Source organism: Rhipicephalus microplus, unplaced genomic scaffold (assembly GCF_043290135.1).
Source record: "Rhipicephalus microplus isolate Deutch F79 unplaced genomic scaffold, USDA_Rmic scaffold_49, whole genome shotgun sequence".
In the NCBI taxonomy this organism is placed as follows: domain Eukaryota; kingdom Metazoa; phylum Arthropoda; class Arachnida; order Ixodida; family Ixodidae; genus Rhipicephalus; species Rhipicephalus microplus.
The window spans coordinates 1,350,842-1,372,117 of record NW_027464622.1 but is presented as its reverse complement, the minus strand read 5'-3'; the positions used below and the strand labels follow the sequence as shown (position 1 = coordinate 1,372,117).

Sequence of the window (21,276 nt, the reverse complement as noted above, 5' to 3'; positions counted from 1 at the left end):
GCTCAGTTCATTCCGTTAATTAAAACAGCCAGCGTCGCTCATGCACTCGCGAAATGCACCGCAGATAGCACGAAACTCTTACGGAGAAGCCACAACTATAGGAAAAACATTTTCAGCCAAGAAATGCACCACGGATGGCACCAAACTCTTACAGAGAAGCCACAACTACAGGCGAAAAATTTTTCAGCCAAGAAATGCACCGCGGATAGCACCAAACTCTTACAAAAAAGCCACAACTACAAAAAAAATTTTTAGCCAAATTTAGTGGCAATTTGGCAACAATCATCTTAAAGTCTGGCAACAAACTTATGCAACGCCAAAAGGAACCTGACCGTAGGAACAAAATACGCTCCAAACCGAAACCAGGGGCAAACCCGCTGCACCTTCGAGCACAGAACAAACAATCAACTTATTTTCCTTTTAACAGTACTTATGAACCAACAAATAATTTATTCGGTTGTTAAACTGAGCAATATATACTAATATTACAAAAGCACTATACAAAACAAACATTTTTCTACAATGCGTTAATAATTAATTTATTCACATTAAAAACACGTTACACACTTGTTTGATGACACTTTTGTAAGTTTATTGCATTATAAAGTAATAATTTGCACACTTGAATAGCTTTACGTTAACTTTTTTTTTTAAAGTGACGTCACTTTCATGCAGCGCAAGAGCCACTTTTGTGTGGGGATGGCTGCTGCGCCGCAGAAGACGCTGCCTAAATAATTTTGTATATGGTAGACAGACATTCACGATCGCCATTCTTTGGAGAAGCGTGTCGTAGCCTGCACCCTTGCAAGGGACTTTGAGCAATTCATTTTTTTGGTGCTATGGCTCACTGCGATGAAGAATTATGCCAAAAGATTTTGTAATCCCCACAATACCCCCCCCCCCACTTGATATGCGCCATAGTTAAACAAGGTCATAACAAGATTAAGCTTTCGTAAAGGGTTCAAAGGTTGTCAAGGAAGAAAACGTGAGCTAGCGAGATCCCGATTATTGCTTCATGGTACAAATACTCCCTAAATATTTGATGTTTTAAAAGTGCACTGTAAAAAATAGCGTGTAAGAAGGGTGATATAATTATCATTTGGAGCACCTGCATGCTTGATCACGCATGTTCTAAAAAATATGCAAACTGGACTCCTTCAAAAAAAAAAAAAAAGCGCACCACTTGTCATGCATACCCGTAACTATTTTTGCCAACAAGTGCATGTTTGTTATTAAACTTTTAAAATTTTTGTTTTTAAATTCGGAAAACAAGTTATTACATTGCAATTATTTTTGCTCAATTAGGTGTAAAACATTTAGCGCCATCTAGACAGCTTAAGCTTTTTTTCAGCGTTTGGCGGTTCTGAAAAAGCCTAGCGCTCTCGGGTGTGCTTGTAAACGCTCAGAAGATGGAAATTAGTCTTTTGAATCTTTTGTACGGAATTGCCAGCTGTATTTGAAATAATCTGCCCCCGCGTGCTGTTTCTCGCTCCTAACGTCGCTGAAATGAAGGCATCAGTATCGGAAATACTGGAGTAAGTGGTCGTTACATCGGTTGCCGGTGTCGAATTTCGAACGTCGCGAGGTTCACCATTGAGGCGCGATAGCTGTGTACCACAGCCGCGCGCGTATATCGCGGCCTCACTTTTGGAAAGTTACAATGTTAATGCATTTATTTCGGTAGCCGATCTACGTTAACCTTTCGCGCAGCGATTCAGCCGCGTGACTGAGTGGCCGATGTCTTGTCTCGCAGTTGCTAGCCTGTTCGAATGCTGCACTCTGCACCGAGCGCAGTAAACCCGCGCTCCGTGTCTGCTCTGCACCACTCGTGATCCTTTCTGTGTTTGCGTGATTTTGCCATGATTGTCATCACCGCAGTGAGCGGCACTGCCCGTCGAAATTTCCTTATATGTGACTGCGGGTACGAAGAGCAGAGTTCGCTCCTCGTAGCCGTAGCCACTTTGTGTTTGCGATTGCGTTAGTTTTCTCGGTGTCTGAACGCAGGTCTTGGACTGTCTTGATTGCAGGTCTTGATTGTATTGTTTTCGTTTTCCAGGGAAGTTGAAACCGTCAAGTCAGCACTAGCCGGTAAGTCTTATCTTCCCAGCGGAGTCGCTTGAAACTGCGCAGCTGGTACTCGCACAGCGTTTCTGCGTGAACAGATGCGAGATTACAACGTTCACTGGGCCTATGGAAGTAGGCGTGGTGCGCCTTTTGCGTAGTGTCGCTCTATGCACCCGTCAAAGTAGTCATGTCCGTTAGTAAAATTGTCTCTTTGTATTTCGGCACCTGGTGGTCCTAATTATTCGTCCGATATCCTAAACTTGTGCGTCAGTTGCCGAGTCCATTCGTTTCGTCATTGGTTTGTGTGTACGTTTCAGAAATGTTACACCTACTTGAGAATGTATAACTTTACAAGTCTTTGGTTTCCTTTTTGGAGCTCTTTGCATTTTTTTTCTCTTTAGTAAAGCCAAAAAGTACATGTTAACTGTGTTACCTTTAGTATGAGGGGATGAAACTTTGGATTGTTCGACCATTAATGCCCTAGTTAGTCAATTAACGGCAAGAGCAGCTAGAAGGTGGAGCTTTGATGCTGTTTTGAAGAGGCAGATATATCTGATCATGATCCTTTGAAAACAACTGCAACTGATGCTGAGCACACTGGCGTCTTTCTTGAGACTTCTGTTGCCGAAACATTTGTCATTGATTTAAAATACGCTTTTTATGTGACAAAACACTTTCTTAGCTTGTGTCCAAGAATTTGGATAAAGGGCTTAAAAGAACCCTGAAACCGTTTTGACGATTTCATATAAATGCTGTGGGCTGGTAAAGCAAGTCTGAAAGATCATTTGAAGGCCAATTTAAGCTGTGTGCGTCAACTGTGTAATTTAGCATAAGACTTTAAACATGTGAATCGCTGCAGATCGCAGTGGCTCAGCTGAATGAGTTTTCAACTTCTCGCACCTCTTTCATGTGAAAATGTTCTAGTAGGCGGAGCACCTGTTGACCGATCTTTTTGGATACCTCAGTCTATGTCACGAAACCTTCTGTGGGCAGCGAGTTTCATCTGCTTGTCTTAGTATGTGCTCCGTGTTGAGCTGAGCGACAGCATTTATCTCGAGGTTTCTTTTCTTGAACACAATGATTTGCCCTATCTGTGTTGTGTACCATGTATCTAGCAATCCATAACTTAGTTGCAACATTGTGTAATGTTTGTGAGGCATCTGGTGAGCAAAATCGCTTCAGCTCGTCGCTGCAATGAGCGTCACACTCTCCCAATCCAGTCAACACTACGATTTATGTGTCTGCGGCTGTAACCTCAGCCCTGAAGACACCACTACAATGCCAGAGATTACATTTATTGGTGATCATTCTCGAATTCTTTGTTTGCTTGCCATAGCAGGTTGTTACCATACAGAGGAATAAAATAGTATCATCTGGTAGTGTGGTAGCACTGGTATCAACTGCTATGCTAACTTCTTCTCTGTTGCCAGGCAACGTGCATGCTGCTGGATGCACTGGGCTATGGTCTTTGAGATTGCACGTAACCTGTCGGCGCGCAATCTCGAAGGCCATAACTGAATGAAGTTCAAACTGTCGAGTGCACTCATAAGAGTGCTGCGATTGCCAAGGATGCCAGTGTGTCTCATGAGTTGAGGAGGCAAGGGTTAGAAGGAGGGTATAAATATAATGGCCTGTAGCGGCCTTGGTACATGACGTGTGGCTGAAGTTGTGGTGCAAATGCTTTGGTGATGCTCTAGCAGGGTGTCTACCAACCTGGAAAAATTAGGGAATTTGTACCCTTCTGGAAAAGCTGGGAAAAGTCAGGGAATTTCTGAAAAATCTGGCGTGGTCATGGAAACTGACGGCAGTCACAAAAATAGACATTACCATTGATCAAGGCTTAAAAAGCCACTCCTTCGGCTGCAACTACAGTGAACAGCAAGAAGATGCATGGAAAAAAAAAAAAAACAGTGCATAACTGTTGCTTATTAGTGTAGACGTGAAAGGATACACCTACCAAAGGAATATAAAGTTTGTGGGGGTGCTGACACCCCCTGTAAAGTTGCTTGCGTTGCGTGGCCCACCTGTCTCGCCCAAAAGCCGAGTTTCGGGTTACAACTACCGGGTAGCAGGTGGCAAGTACGCAAGCGGTGATCACCGCTATCAACATCATCATGGTTGTTACAGCGGTAGTGCCGGCAGTGACCCCTGGCGGTAGGCAAGCATTGGTGGCGGCGCGCAAAAAATAAGCTGGTCTCTTCGGCTCGTGGCGTTTGATGTGAGCTGTTGCTATCGCGGCGTGTCCCCGGTGCACGGCACCACGGGCCGTCTGCCGGGGGCTCACGCGGTGAGTCAAGCTTTGGCGACGCCGCATTTTGTGGGCTCTTGTGTTTGTTATGTTGATACGTGCTGAGTAATGTTGTGTAAGGATGTCTTAGCGGGTTGATCACAATTGATGCTATAATAATTCGGCTGACAATATTCTCGATCAAAAATTAGTTAAATAAATGTGTGTATGGTTTGGTTTGTTCTGACCATGTCTGCTGTGTCCTTTCACTCCAAGGGCGCGGCGCTCGCCAATTCGAGACCCCACAAATTTACTGATGTTTTGGTACCCCCTAAGGGAGCCTTGTTCACAGTAATAGCCATAAGAAAAGCACAAGGTATTTAAGTATGCCTAAGTACGGGTCGTAAGCACCGGAACTACATTGCCCGAAGCATCCAATCACTCCTGTTCAGCGTAAGTACAGTTGTCTGTATGTGCTGGTATACCAGCTACAGGCAGATGCAAGCTTTTCTTTGGTTATAACATGCGCCTGACCAGTCAGTTTGTTAGCCTGTAGATTCCATGTGTTAAGCGAGAGCATATGAGGTCACGCGTTGTTTCCTGACATCATATTCGTGTTGTTTTTAACTCTTTTCTTGAAATCATTGGTCTCGCCGATGTACTTGTCAAAATTGTGGCAGCCTAAAGCGTAAAAAATATCGTGGAAATGTTCGCTCGGCAACTTGTCCTTCGTTTGTATAAAGCGTTCCTTAGATTCCATGTTGGCAATTCAGTATTTTTATAACTGTTCGGTAGTCTAGTGGCTAAGGTACTCGGCTGCTGACCCACAGGTCGCGGGATCGAAAAAGACTGTGGCGGCTCTATTTTCGATGGAGGGGAAAATGCTGTAGGCCCGTGTGCTAAGATTTGGGTGCATGTTGAAGAACCCCAGGTGGTCGAAATTTTCGGAGCCCTCCGCTACGGTGTCTCTCATAATCACATGGTGGTTTTGGGTCGTTAAACCCCACATATAAATCAATCAATCGACGTCTGTTTCTTCTACATGTCGTACAGCATATCTTACTTTCCTACCACAATGTCACAGATGTCGGTAAATTTGTGCACGTTTTTCTTGACTATGATGTCGGCTCAGATTGAAGACCTTCTGGTTCGGATAGAACTTATATTAGGAAAGGCCTGCCACGCTATGTTATGCCTTATTATTACTAGCATTATTATTATTCGCGATGCAGGAGAAAATGTCCTCAGCTACGCACTTATTGCTGGTAGCTCTTGTTTCAAGGGTAGGGTTGGGTAACTTCATCTAAATTTCTCGTTTCAGTTTCTTGAGATCGTATTATTAAACTTCTGATTAGTTTTTAGCGTTATGTTCGTAAAAGAGTACACAAATGAAGGTAACTAGCCGGCATCTGGGATAAATTTGTGGAATCTAGGGAGTTGTTGCGACCAGGTAGATTCCTTTTTGCTGGCACGCATTTGAACGTCATCATTAAATGCTACCCCTAGCTTTTATTGCAGGCATCTGAGGACTTTTTCAAACTCTAAGCCTCAGAGCCCAGAGAAAGAAAACATCAACATGCATGTGCTCATCGTAGAAAAAAGAAAGAGGAAGCAAAAGTACGCAGTGTGGCTCCGTTTTTGCGACGTTGTTAGTCATTGTCAACACATGGTGCACAGAATACACGAATAGTATATATTTATTATTTTTTCACTCAAAAGTATATAATAAAAGTAAACAATTCGGGTGGGGATACAAATCAGTAGTAAATACAATAATTCAGGTTGTATCAGATCCAATCAACATTACAAATAGTATAGAGTCAGTAAATATAGGTTGATCTAATCTAATCTACACCCTAAAGGGCCTTGGCTGTAACTATTATACTGAACTAGATTATACTCCAGTGGCAGGAACTGCCGGGCTCAGGCGTCCTGCTTTAACAAAGATGCCACGAGATGGTGCCACTGTTACATTTCCTAGCAGTTTCATCTTTGTTGTTGGACTGTCGAGGGCTCCTTTGAACTTTCAGCTGCAGTTAATTTTAACTCGTGTGTTTGCATTCTGCCAAACATCCAATGTGCTGACTCTCTAGCTCAGAGGTATTATTTTGACCGTAGCTGTGGCATTGCACGTACGCGTCCGCTTCAGCTACGGGAGGTGCGGGGTTCGATCCCCAGTGCCGGCCGGCCACCCACCGGTAGCTAAACAGGGTACAGGCGGGCTTCCAGGGGCTGTGACGCGTCGCCCCAGTGGTGAAGCTTACTCTGCCTGGATACTCCCAACACGCTGCGTGGGGACCCCGGTTGAGGTATTATTTTGGCCAGATATACATATTTTTTTTATATTTGCCACACATGCTCAGGATATTCTCAGCACTTTTGGTACATTTATTTTCTTATTTTATAACAGCGCCTGATTTTTTTTTTACCACTCGAGGGTCTGTTCGAGGGTCTGTTTCTAGTGCATAGAGTTTTCCAAGCACACATAACGGTCATGTAATTTGCTTTAAATCATCGTGGAAAACCTGAAAAAGTCAGGGAATTTTGAAAAAGCAAATTGTTAAACACCCTGTCTAGCTTAAACGGTGACAAAACTTCAAAAAATCATTTCAGGGCTGCCTGGTGCACCAGCAGGGGGGTTTTTACTGTTCTGGATAGCATGGTATGCTGTACACATATAAAGCATAATTAGCTAATTAGTAGGTTATCATCATTGCAAGGGAAAAACACAGCATGCACTTAACAAGGACATGAAAATAGCACCCATGTCTTTTTCTTTGCTGTCTTCATGAAATGCATGCCATTTTTGCCTTGTGACTCGGTCCACATTATTTTTTTTCATGTATTGTAGAAGTACCAAGGCATAATTATTAGTTCATATTAATCAGGCAATAGCACCGGGACTTAGGAAAGAAGAAAAGGTGATGCATGTGCTCATGTTGTTTCTTGTTTTGTAGTCTTATGTTTTGGACAGTGAATAGGAATTCGTATTTACTCACCCAGCTGTAAGTACTTATACAGTAATTCTCCTGTAGTGATATATCAAGTGCCTAATATTATAGCCAGCTGTGTTATAGTTGACTCTGGTTAAACAAAACTAGCTTTAAACGGAACAGTAAAATCAACTTAGGTTGGACGTCCATTGGCTCAGTGTTAACAAGTTGACTTCAATAAAGCGAAACCCATCTTTTCTCTTTTTATGTGTGTGTGAACTTTGTGTGAACAGAAATTTCACCAAAACTGCCATCTGACTCGTCAGTGTGTAGAACAGGGAACAGGGTAAGGTTTGCAAACATGTCAAATAGTGATGCTATAAACTACAGAGAAAATCTAATTAATCAGGTAGCTGGAGGAAAGGTAACGTATATTAAAGAGGTTAAATTTGCGACCATATTTCTATTATTAGGACTGCTAGTAACGATTCATGAAAAAGAAGAGAGCTCTGTGGCACCTCGTAGGTAGAGCGTCTCTACTGTGTTCACGCATGAGGAATAAGAGACCTCATATGATGCCCTCATTGCCTGCTTTGAGAGAACATTTGAAATCATTGGTGAAGTGGGGCTGACGATATGTGTAATACTGTTTCAGTAAATGGAGCTGTTAAGGCATCCTACTGCAACTGGTACTACTTTTAAAGGCTGCCACACTCGCCGCCATGGCTACTAGTGGCACTGACTGACACTCTCACATTTGATGCATATACATACCACATAAAGGGGGCGGGGGATAACCGCTGTGGTAGCTCAGTTAGTAGAGAATTGGATGTGTTATTCGAAGGTCGCAGGTTTGGTCCCTGCCCACGGCAAATTATCATTTCATCCACTTTCTTTCTTCACATATACATTAAAATTACTTCTAATAATATCCCCTATACTTTCTTTGACATTATTGTCTGTTAGATCTCATTAATATTGTGTCTAACAAAGAAAACGAGCCCTTAAATCTACACTTCTTTCCTTCATTGGAGTCTGCCGTCTTATGTAAAACCCAAGAACAGGTCATAATTATGAGAAATTCTTTAGGTCATGAATTTGACTTTGCTCCCTAGAATCGACAGTATCATAAGCAAAATACATTATAGTCTTTTTCTTTTTTTCCTCAGCCATTGTAAAATATTTAAAAAGCTTTTCGAATATCATGACTCTGCCTATTTATGTCCACAGCATTACACAGGCTTCTTTAATTATTTCTTGTATACCATATCTTATGCAAGCCGATTCTATTTTGTACCGATGAACTTCTTGATTTCATCACCCCAACTAACTCGCTGCCATTCTGAGCTTTGTTTCCCATTAACTTGGTAACCACTCAATTGCTCTAACAAACAAGAGACTGTCTCATGCATTACATGGCTTACAGCCGAGGTCCATGGTCCTTTTGTCCCCACTGAATATTGGCTACCACTGTTTCTCCTCTGTTCCATTCTACCATCTTCTGATCTCCTAATTTTTGTTCTTTTGCTCACTGACTTGTTAAGTATCCTTGCTTTGCTCCAAGTTTCAGCCTTGTATGTCAGTACTGATAATATTGTACACTTTTCACTTGAGAGGCACTGGTGAATTGCATTCTATGATTTAAGAATGTTTACAATATTTGCTGCAGCACTTACCAATGCGTCATGCCTGGCAATTAGTGGGTACGTCTTCCCATGTGTTATTACATGCAAGATCGTTCTTCTTGCTTTTGAGATATAGATACATCGCACCGCTTAACAAGTCACAAATGTCAGTGTGCGCATCTTTAATTCCAATCGGGAGTACTGTTGCATCAGACAAAAAGAGAACTCAAGCCAGCTTTGGGGCTTTGCAGATTTAATTTCTACACCAATTTCTTTTACTCCTCCTGCGAGGTAACTGCATTGATTGAAGTAACCATTTCCGCTAAACGTTATGTTATGGTGTGCATGCATCGAAAGCAACTACTCTGTCCGTACGCCAGATTAGCTAATTGAGGGAAGTGTCGATAATATAAGACCATAAGTGCTGCAGACTTTGTTCAGGCCACTGCCATCGGCAGCTTGTGTCACATTGTACACCTCTAAGTTAGTGCACTGCTTTTTTCGCAACTGGAGGGAGCTGTGCGAGGACAACCAAACTTTCTGATAAACTAGCTCAGATCTAAATGATGTTTTCTTAAAGCAAATTTCATCTGAATAAATATTTAGGGTTACTATTTGTGTAAATATATTATTTTTGTGCAAAAATAATTTGTGCAAATTATTTTTACTGCCTTTTTTCCCTCCAGTTACTCATTTCTGTAAGCAGGAATCATAATGGTTCCAGGGTACTGAGGAGTACTGTCTATCATTGCTCTTGTCGTGTTTTGATGTTTAATTTAATTGGCTACTTGTCTCATTATCTTGTTGTGGTCCACAATAACTCATTTGCTGTCATTTCTGTAGATTCATGGCAAAAGTGTTCTCGGCACTCTGGACTGTTATTTCAAAGAAAAGTATTAATACGGTGACACTTCCACTCCTTCAGTGCTTATTATCATCGAGTAAATCTCGTTCTTGACCTAGTGTGTTCGACATGCTTGAAATTTAAAAAGTGGCCCGTGTGCTCAGATTTGGGTACACGTAAAAGAACCCCAGGTGGTAAAAATTTCCGGAGCCCTCCACTGCAGCGTCTCTCATAATCATATGGTGGTTTTGGGACGTTAAACACCACATATCAATGAAATTTAAAAGGTTGTGTGAAAAAAAAAAAAAAGACTTGCTTATAAGTGAGGGCACAGGGATTGCGCTTGTCCTTGTACTCTCACTTGTGAATGTGTAGTTGGTTTTTGTGCAACCTTTTAAATTTTAGCATCATTAGTGTGAACACTTAAGATAAAGCTACTTCTTCAAAATACTACACGTGATTCCGAGCAGTTCTAAACAAGTGCTAGGGATACTATCTGTGTTTGCTTTGTGATAGCGGTTCCCTGCAGCCCTGATAAACTTTTGCTTGAAGTGAGCCTTTATTATGGTTACGCTTTATTGTGGTCATGGAATTTAATTTATGCAAGGTCTTGTTTTTATTTAGAAACAAAGTATGAGTACTACTAATTAGGCACCGAATAGTCTGCTGCACTGCTTACCACTTTGTGACGGGTTGCATTCAGAGTGCCAGTGCAGTAAAGATAGTGTTTTATTATACTAGTAACTATCGAAATATATTTTGGCATTATGATATTGAATAGTACCATGTTGTAAATGTAACGACATGCATAGCAAGGGACCCTACAATGTAAATTAGGCACTTGTGTCTGTCATCTGCTAGTCTGTGCTCTGCTTATGGCTTTTTCATGCCATCACTCTTGATATCGGTTTGCTAGTTTGTGACACCTTTGTTATAGGCTGACAAAATTAGTTTTTTTCTTCTTAGTAGGTAATGGCACTACTCAAAAATTTTGCACTCATGATCTGAAATATTTGGGCAGTGAAATAAATGTTGAAGTTGAAAGCTGTCGCTGATATTTTACAGGTGTCGTTTTGTCTGTGACCTATCCAATGCAGGTTCAGTGCAGTTTAATATCAAATTTGAAAACTGTCCACTACATTTGAAAATTGGAATTCTAAACTCAGTGGCCATAATTTTTATGATGTGGTGGCACTCATGCCATTTAGAAACGTGAAGTTTCAAGGTACAAAAAGTTAACGTTGGCAGTACAGACCACTTGACCGGTCATTAAAGGTCCACTCACCAGGCCGCATATCAAATTTTAGTTAGACTGTGGAAGTTGTTGGGTGTTCGATGAGGAACATTTTGTCGCAAAAATTTTTTGGATCGGTTCATTACGAGCTGAGTTGTTGGGTGTTCGATCAGGAACATTTTGTCACAAAAATTTTTTGGATCGGTTCATTACGAGCTGAGAGAAGCGGCACGAAACGAGGATGAGAGGAGATGAGCTTGGAACACTTGCCGCTCCTCCGCTCAGCCTTCGCAAGCCAAATCTCTTCGCTACCCTCTCCGGCATCTGACTAAGAGGTCACGTGCGCATGACGTGCCCGAACAAGCCCAACCCTTGTGCACGCGAGTGGGCTTTTTTGTTGTTGTTGACCAGCGTTGTTTTGAGCTCGACTGCCTGTTTATGTGGGATGGTTCAGAAACGCTGGCTTAGATGCGGTAGAATAGATAAGCGAATTGAGCGCACGAACGCGTAGGAGCGTTCCACGGCTGTCGTCTGCTCGATGCGCTGACCGCGACCATGGGGACACGAACGCATGCGAAACGCCGGCACATGAGCTCCGCATCTCGTTGCAGCTGACGGGGAAAAAAAAAATGAAAAAAAAAAGAACGCTCACATTTCCTTATTGCGTCTCATTATTTATTTAGAGATTTATTAATCTCTTCAAGCAACAAGTACATAAACTGCACATGTTGTGTGAAATAATTTTCGCCATGTCACGTGCCACTGTTGGCAACGTCAGAGCATAGTCGTCTATGTAGAGGACCAACGTCACTACATTGCCGTGTACGTAGGGCCATTCATACGCGCACGTCATGCCCTCATTCTCTGGGCGCGCGCCCGCAAAAGGAAGGAGGAGCAGCGTTCATCTTGAAATTTGACCCATTTCCGTGGTGCGTAGAGTTGCAAATTTTGGTAGACATGATCAAGAACGCCTCATTTATGCATTGCTCTTGTCAGCTCGAAATTGTCAAACCTGGTGAGTGGCCCTTTAAGAAGAAACAAACGCTTAGTTCAGGGCGTGCCTGTCCAAACAAGCATATTGACAAGGCTTCTGCTTTGGGGCGTGACTGTGGTTGTTTACTGTAGTTGGCCCTGAAGTTAAGCACAGTAATTGCACATGTAATTGGTTACTGACAGTGGTAGTTTAAGTGTACAAGTAGAAAAGTTATCAGTTACAAAACTGTCAAGAATGCTCCCTCACAGCTAATCTTGTGTTATGATGTATAAGGCTTGAGATTTAACTCACAATTATTTACCGTGCTTTATAGTATTTTCATTTAATCTACTCTGTGGGCCAGAACAATAAAATGCAGTTAGTATAAAAAAAAAGTTTTCAGTTCTGCATAACAGAGTTGCATATTAATTTTAAGTGGCCTAAGAGACATGTAATTAATTGCTTGTTTACTTACCGTGGCACTATCAACATCTTCACCTTACACCTATAGACAAATTCCACTGGACTTGCGTCACGAAAATGCGGTGGCGCTGTCTTGGTAGGCAAAAGACGCTCTGCCTTCTGCAATTTCTGCTGGGTTTTCAGTGGTGCATGTGGTGTTGTTCTCAGTCAAGCAACGAGAAGAGAAAAAAAAAACGGTATACCGACGAACTGAGTTGCGGTTGGATGTGAGTCGCGTCTCACAACTTAGTTTTGTTTGTTGGCGCACATCGCAGCTCTCAGCACTTATGGCTTTCACAACGCTTATGGCATCTCACAACGTCATTTTGTTGGCGCACATCGCAGCCCTCAGCGCTTATGGCGGAAGTTACGTTCGGACGTCACAATAATTTTACCCATAATGTCGACATCGGCCTACCTGTATATACAAACATGGAATGGGTCTATATGCTGTAAATGAATTGTAATATATAGCAAAAAAGACACTTATCCTTTATTTTACTGCTAGCTTCTATGCGCCTTCAAGTCTCACTATCCTCACTATCATAAACTGCATTGGACATTTCCTCGAACAAGAACAAACTGAACAGCAAAGGGTTCATTATCATAGACCATCATGGGTAATTGAATGGATTTGTGCAGGCTTTGAAATTAACGACATCATACGTTTTTTGTTTTTTTTTTTTTTCACTATGGATTCCTTATCATACCTTCACACCCTTACAAAAAATTACTAATATAACCTGCCTTTGTTTGTGTATACCAGCTATTGTGACTGTTATTTAGTTGTTATTTTGTGAAAATGTTTGTTTAGAGTATTGTACGTTTAGGGTATTGTATTTCTGGTAGTTATTTTTGCATTTTGCTATTTTGTATGTCAGAATAACCTTAATCGTTGTCATATATAATCACTATACTTGTAGTGTCATGTGTATGTGTGTAATCTACATTTGCATCAGTAATGACGAATATAATTACGTATGGCATCAGGTGTTCACCTGCCCCTTAGCCTAAATCTGATGTATAAGGAGATAAGAGCCTATTCAAATGGATAATTGCTCTTACTCTTACCCTTTCTATCAACTTTATATTGATGGAAATAAAGTTAATATTGTTGTATTTAAGGGGACAGGCGAGTCAAAAAATACAAGTTTTTCCAAAATTACACATTTTTTATTTCATTTGCTTTCACATGTTTAGTTTCTCTACTTTCACACGCACACACACACACACACACACACAAAAAGCAACTGAAAATTGTAATAAACTCATAGTGGGTTAAAATCACTTTTACAGAGCACAAGGTGGCTATTAAAAACGAAAAAGAGCTCATTGTCTAGAGTGCCCTAGAAATTGTCACCTGACTGCTTTCCATTGCATTTTGCATGAGTTCCCTAAAGCCACATACTCAAAATAACACTGATTGCCACGCTCTTTTGATGGAAGAAATCATTTTAGCCCATTAAAGCCCACTCTGTTTTACAAAGTACACTTTCTTTTTCGGGAATAGAAATCAAGCAAAAGAACATTCAGACCTTGCTCATTAAAACTTCAGATGCCGAAGCTTGCAGCAAGAAAATCATGACTTGGTATATAGACTCGGTTTTATTTTGTCTGTTTTGCGAGTCGTTAAACTTCAGGAAAACTAAAGTCGGTAAAAGGCATGTGGTCAGTACTCCTTTTTCTAATGAGGTTTCACAATTTATATGTTGAAAAAGTGGGTTGCTCGTGTTTCAGCAAGAACAAAATAATCCCTGCAAAGCGTGAGAAGTGTATAGAAAGCATAGTTTTGTTTTGAGGTCTAATGAAATGTGGGTGTACTTTGTAGACTCACGAGGCTGCGAGACTTACGAGGCTGCGACAGATGGGGCTGTGAATATATAAGCTTTCGTTGATGTTTTCAATGTTACTTCTGACCCTAACGCTGAACCCTAGGAGCAGGAGTGGAATGACAATGGTACGAATGAATGCTCTCTGCCAACGATAAAGAACATGGAATGAAAGGACTGTGGGAAATTTAGTTTCTGTGTTTATCCAGAAGACAATTTGTATTTCGTAAACGCTGAACACAGTAGCAAAGTTGGTATATCGACGAACAACGACAATGTGTAGTCGCTATGCTCTGTAATCAAGCAGCTATCCACTGAATAAAAAAAAAATGTAGTGCCACTTTTAACCCTCTTCAGCAGCTTTAACAATGGCATTAAAGGAGCTGAGCTCTATGATCTACAAAATTTTGATCCCTGTGAAAGAGCGGCATCAGCCTTCATTTACCTAGATGAACAAAATAGCCGAAGACAATGCAGACAGGGCCTGCTACTGAACTGGAGGTTTCAGCAGACCCTCTACGCATTGAATATTGTCGTTTAGTTGAATAATAGCAAGACACTGACGAAGCTTTGTTGTACCCAGCAGAAGGTTCTAGGGATAGTCAGCGTCTGCTGGGCTTACTGTTATCCTCTATCCATACGGGAATTTTCCCAAGAAGCTTGAAAACTATGAAGGTCTGCCAAGATACATTGAAATAGTATTGTTAGAAGTGTGGCATCACACTTTCCATAAAGCTCAGGTGCTTCAATAAGTTACACGGGCCAAGATAACTTCGGTATTTGTTTGGCAAGGTCCTAGCGTACTCTCTATTCTTGCATCAGACCAGTTTTCCTGTTACTATGTTGAGAGTCCAGCATACTTTTAAAGTAAAGTGTCATAACTTCTGAGAAAGTTCATATAAAAATTTGCACGCATTATTTTTATTGCATTTAATTAAATGTGCGATATCTATAAAATCTAACCAGTAGTTCCTGCATGGACCTTAATGGGTTAAAAACATATCTTTGCCGCATAGATGAGCGTTGATATACACCTTTAAAATGTGCTTTTCTCAAGATCAAAATCCATTTTTGGGCAGCTTCTTGAGATTCAGACATCATATTTTTGGTACCTCTGATAGCCAGATCAGGATGAAATTTTGCCCACATATTTCCTAACATGTGAAGGGTAGAAGTATTTTCTATAGAACTTCGTATTACCTGTATATAAATATTATGAACCTGAAGCAAGCAGTCAGTGTGTGCTGAAGAATTCTTACATTACAAGTTTTTTGTACTATAAAATGCCTTATGTGCACTCTATTGATAATTATTTGCATTATACAGTAAGGGGGATGGTAGGGTAAATGGTATGTGTCAGAGCGTAATATGTTAGAAATGGCTGCAAGTATTCCCATGAAATTGAACGTGCAGACAAAAAAGGCCCCGGGTATCAAGTGACACCCATTTTTTTATGCCTAGGTGGCCTATTATTCGTCCTATGTTCCACTCCCAAATTTTAAAAGGGGTTCATCTATTCAATGCACATTTTCTCTCCAACTACCAAAAAGAATGTAATGATGTTCAGCCGCGTTATTGTACAGATTCGTTGGTTACATCTGGCCCCACGGTGGTGGTTTGGTGGCCAAGGTACTTGGCTGCTGACCCGCAGGTTGCAGGATCAAATGCCGGCAGTGGCGGCTGCATTTTCGATGGGGGCGAAAAGGTTGTAAGCCCGTGTGCTCAGATTTAGGTGCACGTAAAGAACCTCAGGTGGTCGAAATTTTCAAAGCCCTCCTCTACGGTGTCTCTCATAATCATAGGGTAGTTTTTGGGCGTTAAACCCCACATATTGATCAATCATTAGGTTACATCTGAACTAAAAAAATTATAACATTTTTTATGAAGTTTTTGCAAGAAAAAATAAAATTACTGCATGCACAAGGCCACAGAGAGTGCGTATTGTTGTATGATTTCTTTACAGCTTTACTTTTCATGAAATCAGCAATTCTTTTAGTTCAGGATGTTTCTAACTTGTAGCTCACGCATACGAAGTTTCATTGAAATCGATTGAGTACTTTTTGAGAAAAGGTACATTGAAGCTGGAAAAAATTATTAAAAAACTGCAATTTGAAAAACACAAAAAGGTTTACGTGGGCATACTGCTTACGCAAGAGGGCGTGCGGCGCATTTCGGCGGCACAGCATTTAAACCGCTTGGAGCAGCCGCTCGACGTCGGGCTTCTGCAGGTTTGTTTCTCACGGTATAGGGGATTTCTAGATGTCGAAATTGCAAATTTGATTTCCTGGGGGGTTCACCCTACCATACCCCCGTAATATGGAGCAATGTGAGCCATTAATGGCTCAGGACCATAAATGTTTAGTGGCATAAAAAGTTAGTCCCTAATGAACTATACTTCACACATTATGGCACAAAACGAAAACTGCACAGCTTATTGTTAAACTAATTTCATATTTGAAATCAGCATAAAAGCCTATATATGCAGCAAAAAAGTTCATTGCCCGAGGCTACAGATTAACAAAACTTTTTTTTTATCACATCTATCATTAAACTGACAGTTCAGCAACTGTGGCACCCTTTTCTTAATTACAGCAGATTGGAATGTATCCTCAGCTGTGCATGCAATTTGTCGGATTTTGTGAGTTACTTAGAAGCGTGTTAAGAATTTTGTATTTCACATAAATTGCAGAAGACAATCCTCGAAATGCAAGGGCCTTCAAGCTTCGTACACGGCTTTGTTTGCTGTTGGAAGAGTTGCTCCTAACAGACTTGGAATTTGCCCTGGACAAGAAACTAGAGCAGGAGCTATGGAATAGTGCTTTTAGGAATCCTATTGCAGCATTCCAAGTCAAATCGACTGACAAAAAGGTATGTGGGACACACTTGTTCAAGTTTGGTTGATGGTACCACAGGTGAATATGTGGTAAATGTTAATGCAGTACGTAGTACCATTAGTTTGTATCCACATTGAGTGGCCATCTGTTTGGAAAATCTTTTGTCGTTGTCCATTGAATCTTCATGTGGTGATTAGTACATCTAGAAATGGGACCATTGGTAATCATGCTGCTAATTTGCTGCTGGACCTAAAGAGTGTAAGCGATGCTGCCAGGCTGCGCAGACACTTGGAGCTCTTTGGCTATCCTCGACATCCAATGTTAGCTGTTTCACTGCTTTCGTTACATTTACAGTGCAAAGGCACAATAGGCTTGTTGTACAGGGCACAACAAGTACTGGACAGTAACTATCGGGGTAGCTACACAGTTACAGCAGGTCTTCATTACTGGGCAAGCTTTTACATTTGAACCCAAAACTTTGTGTAGTACCACTAACACTGATTACTTGCTAGTTAGATAACTGATTTAAAATAAGATTGATACTATCATAGGTTGGTATTTTTGTATTGTGTGACTACATTTGTAAAAGTTGAAAAGTACCATTGCATACCCAGACAAGTGATAGCATGGAGGTTCAGTGGTTGGGGCATTGTGGTGTTGGGCACAATGTTGCAATTTTCACTCCTGTGCACACTAGACTCCTTCTTTTGGAGGCAGAATACTCCATGTCCTTAAATTCAGGAGCACATCAGGGATGTCAACCTGGAATCTTCTATTGCAATATCTTTAATAGGCCCAGGTTTGCTTTGAAATGGTTAATGCTACGAATCAGTTAATAACCGACTGAGGCTAGCTAATCTGAAGTGTGCTCACAGGCATGTGATCTCTTGCAATGAGAGCTGTGCCTACTTTCAGGCTTTTTCAGTGAGCGGATACACACATTTTGTGAAATTAACACTTTTTAGTGCTAATTGCCTGCATATCCTGTTTTCTAGGAAAGGGCAAATGGAGAATGCCACTCAATGCTGTCTACATTATTGGAGACAGCCAGTGGCTTCTATCTCCAGGTACTGTGTTCTTTCTGTGCACCCTTTCTTTTTGATATGTTCTTATTTCTTTGGAATGTAGCAGTTGCTTAATAAAAGATTATTTCATATAGAGCAGTTGTTAAAGGGCATGTATTGCTGTGTTGTGTAATTGATGATTACTGTAAAAAAAAAAGTAACAAATAGTGGCCGTTGCATTTACAGATGTCATATAAAGGAATGTGCAAATTACAGGGGATACAGAATGAAATGAAAGTACTGTTTGAAAAGGCTAAGGGGATCTGATCTGATAGTTGTGTGAAACATCAGAGTTTCACTACACTGGGAAAGTTCAAGCTGTCACTCAAGAGTGGCTATTAAATGTTGGATAGGAACTTTCATTGCAACAAGGTGTAAAAAATGTCCTGTTTTAAGTTTGAGAAAAATTCCAGACAATGTGCGCAATAATGGAGGCTTTTAGCTTGTACGTATACTTCTTTACGTTACCATGTTACCAGATACTAGAAGGAGTCTGGGCTTTCATGGGCCTTTACGGAATGTACACTTCTTTGAAAGTTAAACTACTCATGGGATAGGCTTTACGTTTTCGCTCCTATCTCGCAAATCCACCTTTTCTTATGGCTACCGGCGATATCTGCTTTGTGGTCCGCCACGGTAGTGTACTGGTTAGGGTGCTCGGCTGCTAACCCAAAGGTCGTGGGTTCGATCCCAGCTGTGATAGTTTCATTTCGATGGAGGCAAAATGCGAGAGGCCCATGTGCCTTGCGATGTCAGTACACGTTAAAGAACTCGTCAACAATTCTGGAGCTCTCTCTGACCGTGTTTATAATAATCATATTCTGGTTTTGGGACGTAAAACCCCAGATACCGTATTTACTCATGTAATTAATGCACTCACATAATAAAAGCACCCCCAACTTCAGTCGTCAAAATCTGGATTCTTTTTCCCCCCGCGTAATAAACACACACCCCACATTCATCCGCTGCAGTCCTGCTAATTGACACCTAGCATCTCCTTACCCTTTCGATCTCATCCGTTTTTACTATTATGCCTGCCCCGGCCACCTCCGCTCTCTCTCTCTCCCCCCTATCACCCGTTGCAGCATGCCGTATTGTTTTTCTTTCTACCTGTGTGCGGCACGTTCTCAGTCTTTTTTATCTATACGCTACTGCAGGGTTCATGAACAGTGCGAGTGTAGACGTCACAGCTGATAAGTACGCAGCAAGCGAAGGTCACCAAACTGCCCGCACCAACCGACAGCTGCTTCTTGCAAATACGAAACTTTAAGGCCCAATGACGTGCACGCGATTTTCGAGCAACGACAGGAATTGCTGTCGTGAAGGGTCATTCATCACTATCGCGTTGCAGGCTCGTGATAACCAGAACAAATCACTTGTTGCCCAGAAAAGATCGTGACGATTACCACAACATGGTAGCACTCTCATTTCTCTCTTTGCTTGTTCTCCGCACGTACAGGAACTTCTTATGTGGAAGCGAGGTGGCGGCTGCATTTTGTCATTAATCTTGTTATCGACGGTTTGTATTGATGCTTCGGGGGTCACTTGCTGCAATATTGGTTACTTGCTACAGTGTGAACGACATCATTGTGGTCGTTGTGCGAGGTTGCTGCGAAGTTGGCAAAGTAGGTTGTAGCGCACGCTTCTGAGCGCCCTCGAGATCACAGCAGATACCACTGTTGCGTTCAAACAATTGCGAGAAAAGATAGCGCAAAACGCTTTTATGGCGTGCGCAGGCGACGTGGGGACAGCTTGTAGAAGATTGCGCAATCAACCACCGAAGATGAGTGAAAAGCAACAAAGAAGCTACTTGCAAACAGTGTATGCATATGTCCATTGCGAAAGGCGAAGCGATCTCTAACTTTTTTTGTATTGCATTACCGCATTTTTTGCTCATCCCGAAAAAGTCTTAATAAAATTTTTCCCGCATAATAAGTGCACTACCAAATCTGCTCCGTGTTTTGAAAAAAAAAAGTCAGTTTTTTTTACGCGAGTGAATTCGGTATTTATATCTGATTTGAGGAGACTCCAGCCACGAGGTCAAGCCGCCGAGCAATCACCCTAATTGTTTCAGCAGGTTTGCTGATGCTCCAATGACATAGCATGCCGAAGGCGTAATCATAAATCACCCCTGACAGTCTGGATAGATGGCACCTTGTAGTGTGGCTAAGACGAACAAGGCTGTCACAGAATTGTTATTGCAGAAGCATGGTGCATTCTACTTCTCCCCGCAGGGGCGTCTGCGTAAGCAGGCATTCGGTGTGGGGTAACACAACGGACCTGAGCTAATGGGAGGGGGTTGGGGTGGACTCCCTCCCACACTTAGCTGTGTGAGGCATCGCGGTATCCGGGGAAAAGGGGATCCGGGGAGTTGAGCCAATACTGGGTGGTTGTACTTTTAAAGCCCGCCAGCGGAGGCAACATACCCCTTTTGCCTCAGCTTCACATAGACTGCGCCCCTGGGCTGATCCACTTAGGGGAAATCGACAGTCGCCTTTTTCTATCTGTCTTTCTCCCTTCGTCTTCATCTTTCTCTCTCATTCTTTATCTGTCCTGTCATCTTCTCTTTTCCGTTTATAGTATAGACCACCTGTAACGTGTGTCGCGGGAGTCGCAAATATCCGCACTATAGTATAAGTGGTAGAGCACTTACACCAAAAGAACCTCTTTCAAGGCCTGCTATTGCGCAAAACAAGTTGAGCATGCATGCTCGCGTGTCGGAGAACTGAAGCATGCGATGCGTGTTGCTTACAATCATATAAATTTTCAAATGTGAAAAAAAAAGTCCAAAGACATGTGCGGCCAAAGAAATGAACACAAGCTAAAAAAAAGGGAGGGGGGGAGGTCTAACAAAGTAAGCTCCATCGCGGAAATTCGTCACCTACTTCTAACACTGCCGCGATTATGCGCATTACACAGAAACTGCGTCGAACCACGTCCGGAATTTCGCGCACGGAAAAACACCATCATTCGATTTCATGGGCGCGCACCCGATTTCAAGACATTGCAATCAAATCGCGAACCATCACTATTCGAGCACTACATAGGCCATTCTTGTTTTCATTAATGATATGTGTCCCTTCCTGTCAAGTGCAGCCACCGCAAAGAGTTTCGTTGATTTTGTACCCAACCGTTACTTAAAAGTAATACGCGACCGCTACTGAAACACATCTAACGTCGATTAGGC

The 21,276-nt window shown here is 41.8% G+C and overlaps 1 protein-coding gene across 2 annotated transcripts in view; it reads left to right on the top strand.

Moving 5' to 3' along the window:
• The first annotated feature begins 1,368 nt into the window (after positions 1 to 1,368).
• LOC119161110 (nonsense-mediated mRNA decay factor SMG7) overlaps positions 1,369 to 21,276 on the top strand; it is a 176,892-nt gene continuing 156,984 nt past the window's right edge. For both annotated transcript variants that reach the window (XM_037413449.2, XM_037413448.2), the window contains exons 1-4: positions 1,369 to 1,535; positions 2,057 to 2,088; positions 16,881 to 17,059; positions 18,021 to 18,092. In XM_037413449.2, the coding sequence (XP_037269346.2) occupies positions 1,507 to 1,535; positions 2,057 to 2,088; positions 16,881 to 17,059; positions 18,021 to 18,092 (312 nt within the window). In that variant the 5' untranslated portion in view covers positions 1,369 to 1,506. The remainder of the gene's footprint in view (positions 1,536 to 2,056; positions 2,089 to 16,880; positions 17,060 to 18,020; positions 18,093 to 21,276) is intronic.